Genomic DNA, 25,146 nt, shown 5'->3' with positions numbered 1-25,146 from the left:
TAAAGCTTCTAGAAGAAAACACAGGCAGAACACTCTGACATAAATCTCAGCAATATTTCTTTTGGATCTGTCTCCTAAAGAAAAGGAAATAGAAGCAAAAATAAACAAATGGGACCTAATTGAACTTAAAAACTTTTGCACAGCAAAAGAAACCACTGGCAAAACAAAGACAACCTACTGGATGGGAGAAAATATATGCTAATAATGTGACCAATAAGGGGTTTATACCCAAAATATATAAACAACTCATATAACTCAACAGCAAAAACACCAAAAAACCCAACTAAAAAATGTGCAGAAGACCTAAGCAGACTCACAGATATAGAGAACAAATTGATGATTACCATTAAGGACAGGGAAAGGAGGTGGGGCAAGATAGAGTTAGGCAACTAAGAGATACAAACTATTATGTAGAAAATAGATAAGCTACAAGGATAAATATATTCTTGTACAATACAGGGAATATAACCAATATTTTATAATAACTATAAATGGACTATAACCTTTAAAAATTGTGAATCACTGTTATATACATATAACTTATATAATACTGTATATAAACTATATCTCAATTAAAAATAAACACTAAACACATTCTAAAAGTCATTAGAGTAAAACCGACATTTTAAAGAAAACAAAGCAAAAGTCTGTACTGTTTATCACTATCTGGCTTAGCAAGAAACAATGTCTTTATAATCAAAACAATGAGATATTAATCATTAATTTAACCAAAAATTATAATATAATTATGGAGGAAGGAAATGGAGAGTAGGGTGGAAAGCTAGATCTGCACCTCGTATAGCAAGAAGTGAAGAGACTATGTCTAAACCTGATTAAGAAATAACAGTCTACACATGATATTTAGGAACAAAGAGCTAAATACCAGGGAACATGACCAAAAGGATTAAGAGTAGTTTCTTAAAAGAAGGACCTGGAGATGTAGAAGGGTAGGTGCTATGTCTTTTTACTTGGCTTTTAACGATGTAATTATAAGAATTTCAAAAATTAATTTAAAATAATTAACATTTATCAAAAAGCCAATAACTGGTAAATAATATTTGCAACACTATATTACTGCATCAGTCTTATAAAAAGAAGATCAATTATTTAAAATTATAAGGAACTCTCACAGAAGACAACAACATAATATATGAAAGAGACAGGAACAGACAATTCATTAAAAAAAAATTTACTATCCAAGGTACATATAAAAAGTTTCACCTTTCAAAGCAATGAAAGAAAAAGTCCAGATTAAAACAACAAAGCAGCATTATTTTTACCTACTAATTAGCAAAAATCTGAGGAATGAGTAGTATTAAAGTTGTAAAATGGATTCACAGTGAAAGTGTAAGTTAATATATCATTTCTGGAGAAAATTTTGGTAATATTAATCAAAACCTTAAAAATATGACTGACATCTGATTCAATAATTCCTGCTAAAAATGCATCTTTAAGGAAATAGTTACAAATACAATAAAGAGATTCAGCTACAAGGGTATTTATTTTAGCAAAATTTCCTTAAGACTGTCTTTTTCATATTGATTTACCTGAAACAATAAAACAGCCTTACCTGAACTGTACGTCCTGCATTGATATGCTCTTCATGCAACTTGTCCCATATTCTGCACCTCTGATACTGTAGGAAAGAAAAGGAAAGGTACTGAATTTTTTTTTATCACTAAGTGATTATTCCCAGTTTACCACAACAATCCCCACTCACCCACCCAAATTTAAACATGCCAGCTAAAAAAGTTACTGACTTAGTAGTGGAAATTAACTGTCCAAAGACCATACAGGTAGGAAGTTTTCAAAAACATTACACACAAAATTCTGGCAAACAGTAAAACAAATAAAAACCACTAAATACTATTTACTTTCTTTTACTGAAAAACAGTATGTATTTTGTCTATAATGCATACTCCTTGGAGGTGACAAAAATAAAGATTGAAAATGTAAAAGAATTTGAAAAATGAAAAGATTAACAGCATTCATCAGATATTTTACTATACATGAAGATTTTGAAACGTCTGTTAATGATAGAGTCAACTACTGAAAACTAAAATCTCATCTGAGAAAAAGGAGCATTGCTATCCCAGACTAGAAAGTATGTAAAAATGAGAGTGAACATTTTATATTTTTAGCTTTTTACCTAGATAATGTTTAGTTTTCAGAGTTTCATCTAAGAAACTTAATGAGCATAATGCAAAATTTTTCATTTGACAAGAACCACAGCAAAATGTGGTAACATCATGACAATATTTGCACAAAATATAAACAATGTCAACCATCACATATTATTTTTGGTTGAAAAAAAAAAATCCAAACAATTAAGATGTCAGTAGATGTGAATAATGACATTAAACATATTTGTGGTATACCACCCACACACACACACACACACACACACACAAAATCAGCCTAGAAATATTCTGAAAGCACATAAAGATGAAAATGTCCCATATACACATAGAAGGCCTAGTAGATTAAAAAAGCAGAGCACTAAAATTTTTTCCAGGGTATTTTTATATTCTCTATTGTTCACAATGCAGCAAAATAAAACTTTTGATAACTCCTGACTTTTTTTTAACATCATCTAAGAACTAAACAATAGCCATTAAGCTTAAAAATAACTAGACTATATTGAAAATGTATTTGCCAAACATAAACTTAAAACCACTACCCAATCAAATAAATTCAAAATTTACTACTTTCACTTCTAATAAAAATTGAATGATGCCAGCAGATTCAATATAAATGCTCTTTTAGACAGTGTTATATTAATAAAAAGAAGGGAATGGAAACAAAAAATACATATCTGAAAACAAGTTACTTTAAAATTTATTACTTAATACTAATCTGTCATGATACTTTTAATAAAAATTAATGGTAAGGAAACAGAGAATCCAGAGAAGTCAGGGCTGCAAGAATTCATGGAGCAGAGCATCAGAGAAGAAAAAGCTGCCTGTGAGGCTGTAACTGCATTAACAGGAGAGGGCCATACAGAGAGCTCCAGGATCCACAGGGTTTTGCTTTAGAGTCTCCAGCTGAGTACAGAGCAGCACAAGCACATAAGGAAACCACCTGAAGTCAGGAAAGGAAATCACTGAAAAAGACCAGGCAGGCTCATCCCCCCAAATCACACAAGCCCAGAAACTGTTCATGTGACCACCAGGCAGAGCAGGAAAATCTCTCAACATACTGGAATCGGGCAGAGTACTCCAAAGTACTATACTGTGCGAGGGAAAGGTAGGCCTAGAACAAAGGCTGTTCTGATCCTCTGCAAGCTTAAAAGAGCCTCAAAAGGATCAAACTGTTCCTAAATAATTTAAATGTGTCTCAGAATAAATAAACTTCAAAAGTACTCAAAGAAATTTTGGAATATTCAGTATCCAATCAATTCAGAATGTCTGGCATCCAATAAACAATTACCATGCATGCAAAAAAAAGCAGGAAAATATGATCTGTAATAAGAAAAGCCAATCAAGAGAAACAGATTTAGATATGATAGAGATAATGGAATTAATAGACAAGGATATTAAAAGTTATGATGTATTCCATGTTTAAGACAGCTGAAGAAAACTGAAGATATGAAGATATGAAAGATATTTTTTAAAATTCAATTCCTAAAATTAAAAGGGCAGCTGAAATGAAAAATGCAATGGATGGATTGAACAGAAGGTTAAGACATGCAAAGAAAAGATTACTAAATTTAAAGATGTAAAACAGAAACCATCCAAAATGAAATAGAAAAAAAAGATGGTCAATAAATGAATATAGTATCAATAATCAAAGGCCACTTGAAAGAAACATTGTATGTATGCAGTTGGACTCCCTGAAGGAGAGAAAAAATATATGAAAAATTAATGAGACAGTGGCTGAGATGGTGGAGTGAGAAGACCCTGAGCTCACCTCCTCCCACAAGTGCACCAAAATTACAACTATTTTCAGAGCAAGTATGGATGAGAACAACTTAAAGACTACCAGAAGAGATTTTCCACAACTAAAGATATAAAGAAGGAACCATATAGTTTATGAACAAAAGATACAAACTTTCAGCCATAAGATATATAAGTACTAGGGAGATAATGTATAACATGATTAAGATAATTACCACTGCTGTATGTTACATACACAAATTGTTAAACAGAGAGTAGATCCTAATCTATTTTTTTTTCCTTTTATTTTGAATCTGTATGAGATGATGGACAGTCACTATTTCTTTGTGATAATCATTTCATGATGTATGTAAGTCAAATCATTATGTTGTACACCTTAAACTTATACAGTTCTGCATGTCAGTTATATCTCAACAAAGAAGGAAAAAAGAAAAATGAATGACCAAAGCTTTCCCAAATTTGATAAAAACTATAAACCCACAGATTCAAGAAACTCAAGGAATACCATAAATAAGAAAATGAAGAAAATTATATGAATGCATATCATAACAAAATTACTTACAATAAGTGACAGTAAAATCTAAAGTGTAAGAGGAAAAAAGATGTGAAGTACAGAGGAACGCAGGTAAGAACGACAGAAGACTTCTTGTGAGAAACAGTGCAAAGCAGAAAACACTGAAGCGACACCTTGAAGCACTAAACCCACCTGCAAGTCAGCCTAGGATTCTGTGCTCAGAGAAAATATTTTTTTCAAGTGAAGGCAAAATAAGATTTTTTTCCAAACACAAAAAAGCAAGCAGAATTCATTATCACCAGCAAAACTGCACTACAAGAAATGTGAAAGGAAGTCCTTCAGGTTGATGAGAAAAACAATACCAGACAGAAGCCTGGCTCTACAAAAAAGTGAGCACACTGAAAATGGTCAGCTCAGTCCAGTTCAGTCCAGTTCAGTCCAGTTCAGTCCAGTCCAGTCCAGTCCAGCTCAGCTCAGGTCAGTCGCTCAGTCATGTCCGACTCTTTGCAATCCCATGAACAGCAGCACGCCAGGCCTCCCTGTCCATCACCGACTCCCGGAGTCCATCCAAACCCATGTCCATCGAGTCAATGATGCCATCCAACCACCTCATCCTCTGTCATCCCCTTCTCCTCCTGCCCTCAATCTTTCCCAGCATCAGGGTCTTTTCAGATGAGTCAGCTCTTCACATGAGGTGGCCAAAGTATTGGAGTTTCAGCTTCAGCATCAGTCCTACCAATGAACACTCAGGACTGATCTCCTTTAGGATGGACTGGTTGGATCTCCTTGCAGTCCAAGGGACTCTCAAGAGCCTTCTCCAACACCACAGATCAAAAGCATCAATTCTTCCACACTCAGCTTTCTTAATAGTCCAACTCTTACATCCATACATGACCACTGGAAAAACCATAGCCTTGTCTAGACAGATGTAAATTATATTACAATAATACTACATAGACTCTGAGAGAAGAAATTGAAGTGTATTGTCATAAAGTTTTTATATGTGAAGTGATATATATAAAACATATTACTTGAAGGTAGACTATCATAAGTTAAAGATGAATACTCTGAACTGTAAAGCAACCATTTAAAAATAAAAACACAGAGGTATAATAAGCCAATAAAAGAGAAAAAAATGGAATCTTAAAAATATGCAATTAATCCAAAAGGGAGTAAAACATGAAAAAAAGGGGAGAAAGAATAGATGGAACAAATAGACAAAAAGAGCAAGTTAGTAGATTTAAAGACAACCATTTGATAAACATCTATTCATTATAAAATTTATCAGAAACTTAAAAAAGAAATTAACATCCTCAACCTCATAGAAGCATCTGTAAAAACTCTACGGTTAACATCATGCTTGGTGGTAAAAGATCATTTCCTAACATTGGGAACAAGGTAAGGCGTTCTGATCTTGCACTGGAGGCCACAGCCAGGACAGTAAGGTAAGAAAGGAAGTCAGAGAAGAAAGCACAGGAGGGAAGGGAGGGAGGGAGGAGGAGGGGGAAAGGGAGGAAACAAGAGAGAAAAGAAGGAAGGAAGTAGGCAGGCAAAGGTTAGAAAGGAGAAAATAAAACAGTCCGTCGTCATGACTGTCTACAAAGAAAATATCAAAGACTCAACAATTCAAAGAGATGGAAAAGGAATGATGGGCAGATTACCTGTCAAGAGATTTGATAAAACAGTTTGCCTTTGCCAAGGGCTTCTCTCTAAAAGGTTTTTAAACATAGCAACTTTGGAAGGAAATATTTTCTAGATGCTATTGGATATACACTTTTCACAGAGTGGGCAGAAGGATTTGTCTCAGCACTATTTGCTCTTATGTGGCTTCCAGGCCACTAAGCTTTGCCCCAATATTTCAACATGGGTGGAACTCAGAATGACATCCCCAATGTGATTCAGATTCTGCTCTTTTCCTCTGCTGGATACTGCAACTTCTAATAAATACCTTTAACTGCTATGAATAAAGTGGACCAAGAAAGAGGAAAAACAACTACAGAAAAAAATCATAGATACTGTTTTTCAGTCACTTCAGGAAGATGTTTTGTCTCACCACAGGCATTCAAGTTGTTCTTCATACGTCTTACGGCCTCATGGTATACCAGTGGGACAGGCACGAGCAGAGGGTCCAACATTCACAGAAACAGCCTTTCCCCAGACGTTCCCGAAAGAGACCAAAGCACACTCATCCTGGTGAGACAGAAGCCGTGTCCACCATTCTCACCCTGGTGAACACCTTGTCTCCTTTCACCCTCTCTTCCAATTTATCATTTCGGATAACCCTGACTGTGAACCCACCCCACCGTGTGATGAACGCCTCTGCACAGGTGGTTTCGGGCTTCCCGACATGATCCCTCTGTGCTCTCTGGCAGCGACACCAGGTCTCTCAGCTTCGCTTTGCCTGCTGGGCAAGGAGAACGAAGATTCTAAGGGTAGTGCCGGGCTGAGCTCTCTCTAGAACGCCTCACCATTTACTTAACAACTTGATGTATTTGTACGCTCACATTTTATGTCATTTCATCTTCCAGAACATTTTGATTCAAAATTGAAAAACAATGATAATAATTCTGCCTCATATTGCATAGAGTATAAAAATATGAAAGCTAATCATAATTATTAAAAATGATTTTAATTATATAATGTTTATATAAAATTATATAATGTTTTCACTATGTGCTCAGTCACTCAGTCATATCTGACTCTTTGCGACCCCATGGACTGTGGCCTGCCAAGCTCCTCTGTCCATGGGGATTCTCCAGGTAAGAATACTGGAGTGGGTAGCCGTTCCCTCCTCCAGGCGATCTTCCCAACCCAGGGATCGAACCCAGGTCTCCCACATTGCAGAAGGATTCTTTACCATCTGAGCCACCAGGGAAGCCCAAGTTATTTATTATAGGTTCGGGAAATTTTATGATGATATAACACAGAGAATGTTCAGGATTTAGGAGTTTAGGGTATAAAAGCACTTTAATTTAAACCTTATGCTGACACTTAAAAGATTTATTTAAATTTATGGGCATAGTAGGAAAAAAAGATGCTTCAGTTGGAGAGAAAAAGACCCAGAAATACTATGGAGCTGTAAAATTATATGTGGTATCCAAAGGACTGCCATAAGATCAATGTGTTTGTGGTATAATGCATGATGGGAAGAGTAATGAGAAAGAAGCAGAGAACATAGATGAAAGCTTATTTTGCCAGATATCTGAGGATATCTCAACGATCTGAATGATCAGAACCCCTTGTATGGAAGATGATGGCTTTATGGAGGATTAACCAGGTAGGATAAGAGTATTGTAGATGATGAAAAGTTTAAGTATTCAATTCAAATAAATTATTTATTGGTGCTTTTGAACTGTGTGTTGGAGAAGACTCTTGAGAGTCCCTTGGAGTGTGAGGAGATCCAACCAGTCCATCCTAAAGATCAGTCCTGGATGTTCATTGGAAGGACTGATGCTGAAGCTGAAACTCCAATACTTTAGCCACCTGATGTGAAGAGCTGACTCATTGGAAAAGACCCTGATGCTGGGAAAGATTGAGGGCAGGCAGAGAAGGGGATGACAGAGGATGAGGTGGTTGGATGGCATCACTGACTCAATGGACATGGGTTTGGGTGGACTCCGGGAGTTGGTGATGGGCAGGGAGGTCTGGTGTGCTGCAGTTCATGGGGTCACAAAGAGTCAGACACGACTGAGCAACTGAACAGAACTGAAACTCAATAAAAAAGAAAAAAATCAAAGACTCAAAAAGTAAAGCTACATAATATTAACATAGTCCAATGAACATAAGCCATAAAATTAGGATTACTCATGTAACGAAGATAAACAAACACAAAGGATCTCAGGAAGGTTGTGACTCTCCTAATGATTATTAACTGAGTACCAACGATGAGTACCTGAAAACAATAACTCACTTGTTAAGTAACTCATTTCCAAGTACTGACTTTGCATTTAGGGATTCTTTATATAATATCTCAATCCTCAGAATAACACCATGAGAAAGATTTTAATGTGACCTTTACAACTCTCTAGAGATCAAGCATGGGCATCTGCAGGTTCCCCATGAATGGTTAAAATGGTGGTGAACCTGAAGGTCTACTGCACAGTGCTGTGTGGGGATGGTGTGTTTGTATCTGACCCAGGATGGAGTCAACCAGGTAATGTTCCACAGGATGTAACTAAGTTGGGATTTGAACAAAAAAACAAAGTTTGAAAGATGAGCAAACAGAGTGGATACTGCTAATAAATGTAGGAAAGCCAGAGTATTCAATTCTATTTTTTCCATTTTCCTTCTTCATTGGAAAATGAGCATAAAAATAGAACAGTCCGCAATAGACAAGACTAAGAGTAAAACAAAAACCAAAAAAGAGTGAGAACAAACTAAAATCATGCTATATTTCAGGCACAATATTGGAAGATTAATATATTTAGCAGCATGGTGATTTCAAGAAAGTAATTTAACCACTCCAAGTCTGCTTCCCCACTTAAAAAAGGAAGACAATAAGAAGGCTAACCTATCAGGATGTTGTGAGATTAAATATGATAAATACAAAAACTTAATACAGCATTCAACAGATAAACACAACAGCTACTGTCTTTACTATTATTATTATTATTTGCTCACGTGTCAAGTAAGTTGTAGAAGAGATTAGTATCTTGGATGAAGACTGAATAGATGAAACCTTATGTCTCACAACAAAATTCTAAGAAAAAGAAAATAGCTCAGACTCTATGTTTGCTATACAATGTTAAACCTAAATTAGGTTACATTATTAAAGGCTGTCATTCCAAATACCTGCAGAGGAGAAAAAGCTTTAAATGATTTAATGTGTATTGGAGGGGAAATTACAAGAAATAACCCCCTAAAAAATTAGTTAACTTGGGACCACTGACAAACATTTCTAAAATGCACTGTTTTTACAAAATGTCATTTTTTTGTATTGTCTATTTGCACAGTGACGCTAGACAGATAAGTTAAAGTTATGCTATAACTTGATGCAATTAGGATGTTTTTCATTGCAAATAACAGAAAGCTCAAAGTTTAAAGAAATGGCTTTACTAATAAAGATATTTATTACCTCACATAAACAGCACCCTAAAAGTGGGATGATAAATTCAAGGGTAGTTTAGTTCAGAAGCTTTCAAGCTTGTCAGGCACCCAAGTTCTGTCTGCTTTATTACCTTCAACAGAGAGTTTTCATTCTCATACTTACCCCTCCTGGCTATAGTTACATATACAACAGGGAGATATAAGACCAGCAGAACTGCTTCCTCCCGTGTACATCTTTATACAGTAGAAAAGTCTTTTCCAGAAGTTCCATATCCCAAACAGGTTTTTCCCTCAAGTCTCATTAGTCAGATATGTCAGAATATGTCTATTTTTCATTGCTAACCAAACACTGACAAGCATGAAATTATCACCATTAGACCCATTATCATCACCACCTGTGCTGAGGCTTTCCTATCCTGTAACACAGGAGAAAGCAAACTGAATCAGGGGTCTAGCAGAAGAAAACAATGAGGGGGGAAATGTGATTGTAAGATTGAAACAAACATTCTCATAATAAAAAGGGAAATGGGAACAGTTTTTGTTGTAACCACAAGTTAAAAAAAACAAATAAGTGAAACCAAAAGTGACAAATCAACAAGACTGATTATATCTGATTTTGTACCACGTAGTTCAGGCTTCATACTGCCTAAATAGTCCATAGCACTCATTTTCACACCTAATTATATGTAGCTTCATCGTATCTGAATATTTCCTATCTTATTTCTTTAACTGGAGGGTAAACTTCTTATAGATTAGAGACCTAATTTTTTATATAACTTTCAATGCTAAAAATATAAGAAACAGCAAACACCAACACTTATGAAAAGCTAACATATATTTATATCCTGTAATAATTTCCCTTCTCTTTAAACCTGGCAGATAGAACAAATATTCATCTCTGCCCTTTTTCAAAATTTAACCAAAATGACAGTAAAGAACTTTAAAAGGGATCAGCCCAGAAGAATAATGAGAATACAACAGGAGGTATTAACTGACGAGAAATCTGAACGACATTTTGGAAGCTGGAAAGAGAATGGACATGTTGCAGTTGACTTAGTAGAGCAGAGACAGTTGAAACCCAGGGTTGCAGAAGGGGTGGAAAGTGGGAGAGAAAGGCAGTGAGAAGTAAGCCAAAGGAAAAGCACTATTCCAGAAAGACTCAGTAACTAGAGGTACCACAAGCAGGTCATCAGGAGGATGTGTACGGCGGGGCACGTTACACAGTTCAAGTTTTCCCCCAAAATTCTATAAAATGAAACAAAGAAAATTATGTTCAAAGCTTATTATGTTGTTGTTCCTATTAACTATGCTTAAGTCTATTCTATATTAGATAAGAAAGCCAAAATGCTAACACTTCAAATTTCAGCATTACATTCTAATCAAGTCTATCATGTGTAATAAAACATAATGCTGAAGGACCTATGGAATATAGTCCCAGGTGTCCACAGCACACTACTCTCATTGTTTTCAGATGCTGCACAATCATTCTACTACGGCTTACCTTCAATTTCCCTTCAGTCTGACTTTCTTCTTTTAAATTCATACTGATGACTGATGGCTAACATAATAAATATTTTATCTTTCTACACCCTTCCCTCAAGAAGACTATCTCTTTTTGAAAATGAGGCACTGTTAAACACCTGGACTCTAAATTTAGTTCTTAACTCTATTGTCCACAGTAAAGGCAGTGGCTTTTTAATGTTTTTACACTGCCATAAAGTATTCACTAAAATATGCTATTCAAACTTATATAGATTAAAAAATCACCATTAAAACTAAACTAGAAGTCCTAGAGATAGAATGATCAAGATTATGGACTAAAACATAGCTCAGTGTAAGTCAAACTGCTTAGCTTCAGACATCACCTATACAGTAAATTATAATTATTCTGATATCATCTAAAAGTTTCTCAAAAAGTAAAATTTTCAGAAAATACTAGAAGAAAAATGTTCTGCCAGAAAAAGATCTATATAACTCTAGAATAATTTTTTTTCTGAAGTCTGGCACAGCTAATTAAATCAGTAACAGACCTGTTTCTATCCCCACCCACCTTCCTCCCAGGGTTCTGGCCTTTCCATCGATCACTGGGTGGTATACGTGGCTAGGATCTGAGGGTAATGACAGCAGGCATGTTTGTGTAGAATACATACAAGAAAGGGGCAATTTACCAAAGGGACAAATGTCAAAGGCAAAATAGGGCAATGAAAGAAAGAAAGAATCTTAAAAAGACCATAGTCCACTTATTTCTTCCTTTCAGAATCAATTCATTTGCCAAATTCTTATCATCTTGTTAACTGAACACTTCAACATAAGCCCAGGACTTTGAACACACCTTATCAAACCTCCCATCCAGATATGATTGATCAAAAGTAAACAACTCCATTTCCATATTGTTACAGTGCTAAAAGAACAAGCCTTCCTTATTAATCAAAGCATGGAACCTTTATTTCTGCTCATGACAAGAATAACCAGTTTACCAGACAACCCCTTCATCCTTAAAAGTCATAGTACTTATCATGGAGAAAGAAAAAAGAAACTAAAAGATTATGAAATGTTAATCTTGAATTCTATTTGTATTTGCATTGAAATTTTCACCTTATTTTTCTTGGCACTTATTTTCTAAACTTTTACAAAAGACTTAGAAAGACAGTTGGTATCCATGGGAGAAAAAGCTGGCACTCTTCTTACTTGTATAAGGTACACAGTTGAGGGTGATAAATACTGTTTATACTGAAAGGCTTAATGACCACTTCCACCTCCCACCCACTCCCAACCAAAAAACATTTAATGGAGGACCTCACAACTTAAAATTTGTACTGGGGGAGGTTCTCCTGAGAGATCAAATACCACTGATTTGTCCCACAGCAAATAAGACAACATAACCTGCCAAATCCATGCTCAGTACACAGTAAACTTCATGTTCCCATAAATGCCACAACCACTTCATCAGATCCTAGCCAGGCCTGATTCTATGCAACCTCCACCATAGTCCCCGGCGTTAGTTCTTCCCCCTACCTACCTCCTAAGCTGACCTCTAGCTAATATTTGGGCTTTGGGGTTTCCTCAAAGGAAAGCCATGAAGCTGGGAAATTCTCTCATATCAAACAATGATTTACCTCTTTAATCCAATAACACTTGAAGAGGATAGGTGTTACTGATGAACACACCCTCACAGTTCAAAAAACTTGCCACTGGGTGAATGAAATTAAGGCAAGCCCTTTAGCGGAAATCCATCACCTTCACATTATAGTCAACTATCAAACAAATTCTAATTATTAACTGCTTAATTCATCACTATGTACAACTAAAAAGGCATAGATCCTATTCTTATATCTTTTCATTAAAAAAGGAATAATATGAGAGGAATATTTGTAGAACAGAAAAAATGAACAATGTTGTTAAATCAACAGGAGCTAGACGTTTTAGCAAAGTCTCTTATCTGGTATTTTCAATGTAGGTGAAATGCACAACAAATATAAATCAGAATATGTAACTGTTTCTTTAGTAGAAAAAGAAAAAACTGGAAAAAAAGAAATAAAGTGAAAAAACTCACCTTCTCAATATTTATCTGATGCTTTCTTAACCTCTCCAGATCTGTTGGAATTACTATCTTAGTAAATTTCTGGATAGCTGGTTCAAGACGCCGTAATTTCACTTTTTCTTCATCTTCAGACATCCTAAAAAAATGCTGTGTCTCTCCTACTTGCAACAATTATCTTCTCCACTCATGTAGAAAAACCTAAAAGGGAAATATTTAAGAATTTAAAAAATTAATTTCCATTATTTTTAAAAACCATTAGGTAATTTTATAATATGTTCTGAACACATACTCAACTTGATGCTGAACCTGAGTGACTTGTTAACAAACTTTAAAATTTTTTATATTTATTTATATTAATTAGAGGATAATTACTTTACAATATTGTGATGGCCTCTGCCATACATCAACATGACTCAGCCATAGGCATACATGTGTCCCCTCCCTCCTGAACCCCCTTCCCACCCCATCCCTCCTACAAGTCAGGTATATTCACTTTAGAATGTTTAGAAACTAGGAAATAGAGAATAAAACAAAATCAGTGATCATCTCACTCAGAGTTAGCTACTCTTTCCATTTTTCCTCTCTCCCATCCCCCTATTCTTTCCATTTTGATGTATGTCTCTCCAAGTCTTTTTAATATAACATATGCATATATTTAAATAACTTTTTTCAGAAAACCAGAAGCATACTGTTCGAGTCTTCATCACCCAATGTATCTTTGACAGTGAATAATGTTTTCTAAACAGGTGTCAACTTGCAAAATTGGAAGAAAAAATTTTATTCTTAACATTTCTGCTGTATCAAACTCTATTTCCAATTTATATATCTAATTATACACTTGAAATATACAATGCAACTCTTCTCATTGATGTTCTTTAAATTGCCTCTTCCCTTTCTTACAGAGTAATTAGCATTTCCCCTTTCTTACAGAGTAATTAGCATTGTCTATAATCAATACAAGTAACCACTGACAGAGATGGAGTAAGAACCCAGTATTCCTGAGAGTACAATCAAAAGCTCCTTCTAATTCACCAGTAGTTTTTCTACCAGTGTTGCAGAGAGTCTAGGGTTATGTCTTTGGGGTCAGGGTAGGTGATGATAAAAGCTGTCAAGTGGGCAGGCTCCAGGACCCCACACCTGCTTCAGCTTCAGAAAATTTTGTTTCATTAATTTCATAAATTTGAACTTATTCAATTTTATGTAAATAAAGGTCTCCACTGCCTAAGCAAGCTTGAAAACCACTCCTGTACATCATGTTTTCACGCTATCTAATTAGCCACAACCTCTCCCATATTAAAAATAAATAAGTTGACTATGTTAATCCCATTGTGTTATGGTATCTTAGACTGGGGTGCATAGAGATAAGGGTTCAGGACTTTGAGGAGTCAATGAATCTTTACAAAAAAACTAGGACTACTTTTTAATTATTTCAGAAGATAGAGTCAATTGCTTTCATGAAATTATCAAAACACTCTATCACTCCACAAACATTAAAAACTATTAAATAATGTTTCTCTCTTTGAAGTGTTGGTTATACAAATTATCTTATCCACCAGAAACTCGGTCTTTACATTTGGTCTAAGCTTGAAAGCAGAAAAGGAAAATCTCCAGCCACCACAAATAAAGAATCTAACAGCTACAGTGGTGAGTGGACATTAGAGTGCACAGGAAAGTTCACTGCCAAAAGAGTTGGTCAACAGACCCAACAAAATGGGAAAATTCATAGCTCAGGGTCTAGAGATAATAAAGTAATCTAAAAATGAAATTAAAATTGGTACATTTTAAAATAAAAATATAAAGAAAGAAACAGAATTTTTTAAAAAATTAGATAATATTATGAAACACTAACAGACCATTCCAAAAATAAACCAAGTAAAAATTCTACAAATAAAAACCTCCAAAGGTGGGTTAAACAGTAAATTTTGTAGCTGAAAAGAGAACTATTGGCTGTAAGCTATCAGTCAGAACAAAGGAAAAAGAAGATAAGCAACATAAAGGATAAAATGAGAAGCTCAATAACAAGGAGTCACATTCCAGTAGTCATGTATGCATGTGAGAGTTGGATTATAAAGAAAGCTGAGCGCCAAAGAATTGATGCTTTTGAACTGTGGTGTTGGAGAAGACTCTTGAGAGTCCCTTGGACTGCAAGGAGATCCAACCAGTCCATCCTAAAGGAAACGAGTCCTGAATATTCATTGGAAGGACTGATGCTGAAACTGAAACTCCAGTACTTTGACCACTTGATGTGAAGAACCAACTCACTGGGAAAGACCCTGATGCTGGGAAAGAGTGAAGGCTGGAGGAGAAGGGGATGACAGAGAATGAGATGGTTGGATGGCATCAATGACTCGATGGATATGAGTCTGAGTAGGCTCCAGGAGTTGGTGATGGACAGGGAAGCCTGGCGTACTGCAGTCCACGGGGTCACAAAGAGTCAGACACGACTGAGCGACTGAGCTGAACTGAAAAGGCACTAGTCAAAGAGAATATGCTAAGAATTAAGATGTAAAATTTCAAATTGAAAATGCATATAAGCACCAAGCAGCATTAAAAAAACAAATTTATCAAAATACACAGATGGGAAATTTCAGAACATTATGGAAAAAGGAAAACTACTTTAAAAAGCAAAGCAGATATAAAAGACAAACTAAAACAACAAAAGCAGCAAACTTCACCACAGCAACACAGCAAAAGACAGAAATATCCTCAAAGTGGTGATTTGATATATATCCAGATTAATTATTATTTAGGAGTGAGAGTAAAATAATCATTTTCAGGCCTATGAAGACCGAGTTTATTACAAAGCCCTTTATTAAAAGAACTACTAAAAAAAAAAAAAAAAAAAAAAAAAGAACTACTAAAAGGCATGATTTAATAATAAACAAAATAAACCCAAAGGAAAGGAATGGCAAGGAGCAAAAAAATATACTGTTACTGGGTGAACAAAGGAAGGTATGAATCAAAGAACAAAAAAAAGATTTATTTTGAACAACCTGATTAAATATAATAAAAATGTTTCCATGTAATTATTTTTCTATAATGTTTTTTATAGCAGCATAGTATCACATTATATAGATGTTCAATGATTTAATCATCTAATGTTGGCTATTTAGGATGTTTCCAATTTTCCCCTATTATAAACTATACCACAGTGTAATTACCCTCCTTACATGTAAGTCCATACAACCATCTATGATTATTTCTTTAAAATAAATACCTGGAAGTAGAATTAACAGGTAGACACATTTTTTAAGGCTTTTAATATTAAAAGTCCCAAAAAAGGTTGTGCCTATTTGCAATCCCACTAGCAACGTATCTGGAGAAGGACATATCAAAGTGTCCATTTATCTGGATTAAAGACTTAAAGACCTGAAGCCATAAAGGTCCCAGAAGAAAACACAGACAATACACCCTTTGACACTGGTCTTAGCAATGTTTTTAGATCTTTCTCCTCAGGAAAGGGCAACAAAAGCAAACGAACAAACAGGAGTACAGCAAACTAAAAAGCTTTCTCAGTGAAGGAGCCCATCAACAAAACAAAAAGGTAACCTACTAAATGAGAAAAGGTATTTGCAAATAATGTATCTGATAAGGCATTAATATCCAAAATATAAAAAGTGAAAGAGAAATTGCTCAGTAGTGTCCGACTCTTTGCAACCCCATGGACTGTAGCCTACCAGGCTCCTCTGTCCATGGAATTTTAATTCACACAACTCAATATCAAAAAATAATCCAATTAAAAAATTGGTAGAGGATCTAAATAGACATTTTTTCCTAGGAAAGACATGCAGATGGGAAATAGACACATGACAAGATTGTCAGTATCACTAATCATCAGGGAAAAGTTAGTCAAAACCACCTCACACCTGTCAAAATGGCTATCATCAAAAAAGACAAGAAATAATGAATGCTGGTTGTTGGCAAGGATGTGGGAAAAAGGGAACCCTTATGCACTGTGGTGGGAATATAAATTGGTGCAACCACTACATACAGAAAACAGCATGGAAGTTACTCAAAAAATTAAAAATAGAACTGTCATATGATTTAGCAATTCTAATTCTGGGTATTTAAAAAAAAAAAATAATTCTGGGTATTTATCTGAAGAAAATGAAAACAGTCATTGAAAAGATATATATGCACCCCTATGTTCATAGAGCATTATTCACATTAGCAAGATATGGAAGCAACCATTGTTTGAAGATAGATGAATGGCTAAAGAAGATGTGATACACACACACACACAATGGACTATTACTCAGCCACAAAAAAGAATGAAATCTTGCCACTCACAACAACATGGATGAACCTAGAGGGTATTCTGTTAAGTGAAATAAGTCAGAGAAAGACAAATATCATATGACTTCACAAATACCTCGAATTTTAAAAACAAAACAGAACAGAAACAGATCCATAGATACAGAGAACAAACTGGTGGTCACCAGAAAGTAGGCAGTGTGGTGGGTGAAATGGGTGAAATTTCCAGTTATAAATTCATAGGGATGAAGGTACAGCACAGAGAAATTGGTCAATAATACTGTAATGACCTTGCAGGATGACAGATGGTTACTAGACTTATCATGATGTTAAATTCATAATGGCTACAACTGTCAAATCATTATGTTGTATACCAGAAACAAATACAGTATTTTATGACAACTATACTTCAATTAAAAAAATTTTTAAATGTCCATTTATCCATACCCCAATACCTCATATTATCATTCTTCTTAGACATTCAACTGGTGACAAAAATGGTATCTCCTTATTGTTTTACTTTGCATTCTTTAAATTACTAATAAGATTGATTATTTGCATGTCTTCTTTCATCAACTGCCTGCTTGTGCTATAGGGAATGTCTTTCTCTTATTATATATAACACATAATAGTCTCATAAATTATCTATTACTTGTCTAATATCGTTTCCTAGTTTATCTCATTGCCTCTTGTATTTTCTTCCACTATGCAGATTATTTAAGAAGCTATCTTTATATATACTATTACTCCTATCAAAATGGTTTTGAAAGTACCTGGTGTTCAAACTGGTATTCCAATGCTAACAGAACTAAAACATGTCTTCACATGTCTCTTCTACACTACTTCTAATCCTATCACTCTAGTCAAACATATTACATAGCATAGCATATTACAAGTGTCTTATTTGGCCTTCCTTTAGTCTCTTTCCCCTCTCCAATTTTCCCAATAGATTGCCACCAATTAATACATCTAAAACACCAAAGGCAACATGCTCCTCCTTTGGACAAACACTTCCAAGAGTTCCCTGTTACCTGAGCAAGAAAATACAATGTTCAAAAGTAACCCACCCACGCTACTGAAATATCACCCAATCTCTACTTTTGGCTTTGGAAGGTACTCCCTCTGTCTAGTCACTCTTTTATAGCCCATCTGCCTCTCAACTGTATGTAGCATTTGAAATACAACTCAAATGATTCTGCTTTCTCTTCCATTAATCAGTTTTCGGTGTACTTGACAAACCCCAACTATTGACTATTTGGCTTATCTTCACTGTTCCCCTATGCTATGATGACAGCTTTCTTTTTTGAATTCAAAAAGTGCTATTTCCGGATCAGAGTACATGACTTTGCCCCTTAGCATTTTGTGCTGAAGGAAAAACCTGCTGCCTCATAAGGGCCATCTTTCAGGGCAGACGTTCTGGCCCAAAGCTCCCCAAGAGATTTTTCCATCTCCTGGTTTCCTTCTAGAGAGTATTTTCTTCTTCTCTCCACCACTTCCACTTCTATAAAAGTATAATAAAATGTCTATATAAAACTGAGAAGAGGACATAACATCCAAACAACTGCACAAGGTATGGTGTTACAGCAACAAAACTGTCCAGCAGTGACCTGATCACAAAGTAGCTCAAATAACATTTATAAACTATTAAGGAAAGGTCTTAATTCAATACAAAATGTGGTTTAAGAGTGTGACTAAATAACAAGTTGAAAATATTTTCAGCATTTCTTGATTTTTCAGTCAAAAAACTGGGAAATATTTCTGGTATAATTCAAACACAGAATACAAAATATATTTATATTAACATCACAAATATCTAAAATATGCCTAGGAAAAAGCTAGTGGGAACACAAAAGTGACTAATTTCCCAAACTTCTGCAGAGTTGTATTACTTTTGACTTTTTTTTTCAAGTGTAATGGAATATGTGGGGCAACAGAATTGTATTATGACAATGATGGTGGATACACAATTAAAATACATTTATCAAAACTTACAGAACTGTATACCACAAAAGGTGAAATTCTGTATATTAAAAAACAAAATGTGGGGGAACCCACAATGAAATACAAACTATAAAAAATAAACTGTATTACAAATGAACATAACCACACTGAAAGAAGTGGTGGAAGAAAATAACTAATATAGGTAACTTGGGAAAACAGATGCTGGACACTAGTGTCTAGATACGAGATACTGGGCTTCCTAGGTGGCACTAGTAGTAAAGAATCTGCCTGCCAATGCAGAAGTTGTCAGAGACGCAGGTTCAGTACCTGGGTCAAGAAGATCCCTAGAGGAGGGCATGGCAACCCACTCTGGTATTTTTGCCTGTAGAATCCCATGGACAGAGGAGCCTGGTGGGCTACAGTCCAGGGGGTCACAAAGAGTCGGACACGAGTGAAGTGACTTAGCACAGCACAAACTGGCTAACACAAGGTTAAAGACAAAAAAAAAAACTACACACAACTCTACCGTTCTCTAGTTAGTAAATTTGTTTCTCATAGGACTATGGGTTAGGAATTCTGAACTAACAATGCATTATGTGTATTACTAGGATTGAACAAATAAAAAAAATATTTTGTAGAACACAAAAGCCAGATTTCTCACTGTTGAAAAGAGAAGTTACAAATGAGGGGCAAGACTATAATGAACAATGTGGTATTTTGCTAGATATATAATATCAGAATAAACCCCAGTTTAAAAACATACATATAAAAAATACATATATACAGACATATATATATGTATATATATATTACATGTGTGTATATATATATACACACACACACATATAAATACAAAAATAAAATACAAATCTTTGTAGATGCATGGGTGTATATGTTTGTGTGTGTGTGTATATATATATGCCTGTATCTCCATGACATATACAGATATACATTTGACCTTTGAACAATATGGATTTGAACTGCAAGGGTCTACCCACAGTGGAATTTTTTCAATAAATACTACATGATCTACAGCTACTTGAATCTGCAGATATAGAACTGCAGATACAAAAAGTCAACTATGCAATCTGAGTGACTTCAGATTTTGGTGACAGCAGATTTCTGCTGCAGGTCCTGGAACCATTCTCTTGGATACTAAGGGATGACTGTATAGCTAGCTAGAAATATACATATTTATACATATAAAATGGGCTTCCTTAGGTGGCACTAGCGGTAAAAAAAAAAATATGTCTACCAATGCAAGAGACACAGGAAATGCTGGTTTGATACCTGGGTCAGGAAGATCCCCTAGAGGAGGAAATGGCAACCCACCCCAGTATTCTTGCTTGGAGAATCCCATGGACAGAGGAGTCTGGTGGGCCACAGTCTATAGGGTTGCAAGATGTTGGACATGACTGAGGGACTCAGCGTGCATATACATAAAATACACACACACAGAGACACACACACAGCTTCCTAGATGTCTTCTGCCAGGTACTAGAAGCAATGATACGCCAGTAGCAATGAGCACACCTAGAGCCCAGATCCTTTGGTGTTTAAATAGTACTCTCCAAAAAAGAAACCAGGGGTCTTTGGAGAACTGGTGGATTCCGGGATAGGGAAAACGTTAAGTGAAGCCTGGAGCATCTTATAATGCCAAAAAGCAAGGCAGTTTTTAAAAGAAAAGGAGTGGGGGATGAGAGTCTATTAAAAGGGCACAGGAAGCAATCTGAAAAAAACTTCCAATGGACGAAAGTGGAACAACTTGAGACAAGATAAATAACAAAAGTGTAGGAAAATAACCAATAGAAAAATAAATGAGTCCATACTGATACAAAAAATTAATAAATAAATAGGATAAAGGGGCAGCTCTTCCTTACTGAAAAACTCCAATTAATAAATTAAGAAGGAATGGGGGAAACAAAACATCACAGTAATAATTACTGAAGGCAAGATCCATTAATGGATGCTAAAATCAGCAAATTAAAATTTGAGAGGAAACAGGATATCTGAATGGTTTAAAAGTTCTACCCCAAGATACGAATTCAATACACAGGGGAAAATAGTTATTCTACATTAGAGAATCCCAGCAGATACCACCTTAACCAAGTGATCAACAGTAGCATCATTTCATGCACTCCATTATTATAAACTATTGAGAAGGGCAAATATACTTCTGTGCTAACAACAAAAATATACAACTTTAATCTATTCTGAGAAAACATCAGACAAAGCCCAACTGAAGGACACACTACAAATAACTGACCAGGACTCCTCAAAAGTGCAATGGTCATGAAAGACAGGAAAAGACTTCAAAGTTGTCACAGATTGGAGACGACTAAGGAGGCATGCCAACTAAATGCAACGTAGGATCTTAGATTGGATCCTGAAACAGAAAAAGGCCGTTAGTATAAAAAGTGATGAAGTCTGAAGAAAGTTGGTGGTTTAGTTAACAGTGTTGTACCGAAATTAATTTCTTCCTTTTGGTAACTAACTGTATTATAGTTACATAAGATGTTAACATTAAAGGAAACTGTAGACAACTCAGATACTTTAGTAACTTTTCAGTAATTGTAAAATTATTTTAAAGTAAAAAGTCTTTTAAAATAATATGTGAACTGTTTCACATAAGACAGGTCAAACATTCAGAAGTCAAAGAACTGCAACCGTATTCAGGGCACTTAACACTTGGTGAGGTGGGGTGCCAGGTGCTTTACAAACTTAACCTTGAGTGCTTACAACTATTACCAGCTGAGTATCATACTACTCAATAAGGAAAAAGTACTGGGATATTAACCAAACTACTTAAGGTTATTTATAAGCGAAAAGTCCCGTTTCTCAGGAAAAGTCCAAAATTGCAGGCAATGCCCCCTTCCAAAAAAAGTGATGAACACCTTCCCACATTTGCCCACACCGGTGGCACCAAATTCCCTCAAGCACGTCGCCTAGTGTTTCTGACTGGGGGAAGGGGGACTGACTTTGGAAGGAAAAGTCGAGGCCCTTGGACCGACCTCCCATACGGTCTGTTTCCTGAGCCTCCGATTCCGAATTTTATAAAGGGTCGGCGGGGACTTAGACGTGGGGCTTTCTGCGACCCACCGCCCTCTCGTCGGTCTGGCTGACAGGAGGCTGCGCCCACCTCGCGCCCCAGGACCTCCCCTCACTTCCCTCGAGCCTCGTGCCGTCCCTCGCAGCGTCCCCCAGCGCGCACCTGGGCCACAGAAACCAAACGCCGCCTGCCCTCACCCCCGCCCAGGAACGGGTGCCCGGGCCAGCCTCTGGACCGAGACTCCTGACGATCTGGGACCCACAGTGCGCCAACGGGCTGGGCAGAAGACGGGAACTTTTCCACACCGCGACCGGGGAGGCCGTCAAGCTCGCCCGGTCGGCCGCCTCCTTCTACCCGCTTCGAACAGCGCCTCCACAACCGAAAACGCCACTTCTAGAAGTCGGATAGAGACCCCACAGCGCTCGCACTTCCGACCTGATGCCCTGCTTCCTGCGGGGAGTCCCTCCCGCGCCCGGAGCTGGCACCCTGCCCACCACTTCGGTCACGGCCTGACACCCCCGAAGCGGCCTCTCGCGAGCCCCTTACCTCCCGCCGGGGCGCTGGAGGCTGATAGGCGCAGGGCGCAGGCGCAGGCGCAGGGGCGACGGGGGCGGGGCGTCGCTGTAGGGGGCGGGGCGTCGTGATAGGCGGACGGCGCTCCGCCACGCCCCCTCCCGCCCAGGTCCTGCCTTGCGGGGTGTGGCGGGCACTCCCGGGGGTACAAACGCGGTCGCCACCCTGGGCTGTCTTACAAGCTGGTCTTTATTTGTGGTGGGGCAGGAACACTGGAGCTAGGAGGAAGGAGACGCACAATTGTTTTTTAAGTCTGTTGTGTTTTAAGTGTGAGACAAGGCACATATGTATAGCCTTTTACATTTTGCAATCTTTTTCTGTCTCATTTTCGGCTCTTCTAGGAATTTTACCGGTGGGCTGGCCGGATGTTGTTACCTCTTTACACATACAGAAACTGAAGCTCAGAGAGGTTGTACCTTCTCCCTGTCGCTCTTCCCCCAACCCCCCAAGCCCCAAATCCTCTGAGGTGGATAGGGCACAAGTTTAAATGTAAAAGGGACAGAAACTGAAATTCAGACTAGTCGTGTTTTTCCTCCCAAATAGGTTAGGCCCTTAATGCCAACGTCCTTGTTCCAGTTTTATAGATAATGAGACTGAGGCGCAACAAAGAGTCTCCAGTGACTCACTCCAGTTCAGCCAGTTAGTGGCTGAGTTGGAACTTCAACTGGGTTTCCTAATTTCCTTCTGAAGTTCTTCCAGTTATACCAGCTGCTACCAATGAACAAGCAGATGGTCGGCTTTAAAGCCCTGTCCAGTTCACAGGTCCTCCTCCCTGGATGGCCTGACTTCCCCATCGAGCCTTTTCGATATGTATTTGAATATTCAATTGAGTTGCTCAGAATGCTGATTATATTGTCCTCAGAAGCCATAGCTTAGGAAACAGCTTTTAGGATATTCCAGTGGAGTGAAGAGAAAGGTCGAAATTGGGGCCCAAGGACTATTAGGGCTCTGTAAGAATTGCCTTGAAAGGCATTTCCAAAATAAAGCAAAAAATCTGCTAAGCATTTCAGGTTTTCTTTGTGGGTATCATGAATGCTGATTTTTGTTATTGTTATTTTTACTCTAGGAATGAGGTGCTTATAAGATTTTAATTCTAAAGAGAAAAATTAAAGTATTAGGCAATGCCATGGGAAAGTGTTTTCATTTGTTTTTCATGCAAGGGTCAGTTAAACAAGAGCTACTGAATGAAGGTCATTTGAGTTATGTTCTCCAACAGCTACCCCAAGCACACTAGGGAGGTGTGACCCAAGGATTATAAACTTGAGCCTGGCCGTCTAGGTTTTTATGTGTATGTTTGCTATAGTCAGGTATGTCAGGGTAGCTGGATAGAACTTTTTTATAATTACATTTATTTATTTTTAGTTGAAGGATAATTGCTCTATAATAATGTGTTAGTTTCTGCTGAACATCGACATGAATCAGCCATGCATATACCTATGTCCCCTCTCTGGAAGCTCCCTCCCACCTCCCTCCCCACCCACCCCTCTGGGTTGTTACAGAGCCAGGTTTGAACTCCCTGAGCCGCACAGTAAATTCCCATGGGATGTTTTACATACGGTAATGTACATGATTCCATTTTACTCTCCACACATTCCACCTTCTCCTTCCTCTGCCCCGCCCCGTGTCTGTCAGTCTGTCTCTGTGTTGTCTCCATTGCTGCCCTGCAAATAGGCTCATCAGCACATCTTTCTAGATTCCGTGTTGTTCAGTCGCCCAGTAGTGTCCAGCTCTTTGCAACCCCATGGACTGAAGCACGCCAGGCCTCTCTGTCCCTCACCATCTCCTGAAGTTTGCCCAAGTTCATGTCGATTGCATTGGTGATGCCCCCCAGCCATCTCATCCTCTGATGCCCTCTTCTCCTTCTGCCCTCAACCTTTCCCAGCATCAGGGACTTTTCCAATGAGTCAGCTGTTCACATCAAATGACCAAAATACTGGAGTTTCAGCATCCGTCCTTCCAACAAGTATTCAGGGCTGATTTCCCTCAAGATTGACTGGTTTGATCCCCTTGCTGTCCAAGGGACTCCCAGGAGTCTTCTCCAGATTCCATATATATGTGTTAATATACAATATTTGTTTTTCTTGGGTAGAACTTTTTAATCTAACAGTTTGTTAGCTTGATTTATGATCTTTAAATATTCAGACATATGGTGTGTGGACCTCTTTTTGTATTCTTGCCTGGGCCCTGAAGTTGTTAGGAGCAGGCCCTGCTGCTACTAGCCAACATTTTCCTGAGGTCTTATAGACCAGGAAGGACAAACAAAACAAAATAGCAATAAATAAATGGAAAATAAGAAAAATATTCTTTTTAGGTATTATGATTGCTTACTTGG

At 37.2% G+C, this 25,146-nt stretch overlaps 1 protein-coding gene across 5 annotated transcripts in view; it reads right to left on the bottom strand.

Moving 5' to 3' along the window:
- STX17 (syntaxin 17) overlaps nucleotides 1-22,847 on the bottom strand; it is a 57,988-nt gene extending 35,141 nt beyond the window's left edge. Inside the window, exons 1-3 of one of the 5 annotated variants that reach the window (XM_043890788.1) lie at nucleotides 22,788-22,847; nucleotides 13,010-13,195; nucleotides 1,571-1,636 (exon numbers count right to left, since the gene is read on the bottom strand). In XM_043890788.1, the coding sequence (XP_043746723.1) occupies nucleotides 1,571-1,636; nucleotides 13,010-13,132 (189 nt within the window). In that variant the 5' untranslated portion in view covers nucleotides 13,133-13,195; nucleotides 22,788-22,847. Of the gene's footprint in view, nucleotides 1-1,570; nucleotides 1,637-13,009; nucleotides 13,196-21,458; nucleotides 21,579-22,403; nucleotides 22,656-22,676 lie in introns of those variants that run through there. The other 4 variants (XM_043890789.1, XM_043890791.1, XM_043890792.1 and 1 more) reach the window with 4 other exon arrangements.
- Between the last annotated feature and the right edge of the window lie 2,299 nt (nucleotides 22,848-25,146).

This window comes from Cervus elaphus, chromosome 29 (genome assembly GCF_910594005.1).
Source record: "Cervus elaphus chromosome 29, mCerEla1.1, whole genome shotgun sequence".
NCBI classification, from domain to species: Eukaryota; Metazoa; Chordata; class Mammalia; order Artiodactyla; family Cervidae; genus Cervus; species Cervus elaphus.
Note: the sequence above shows the minus strand (reverse complement) of the source record. Positions and strands in the feature narration are given on the sequence as shown.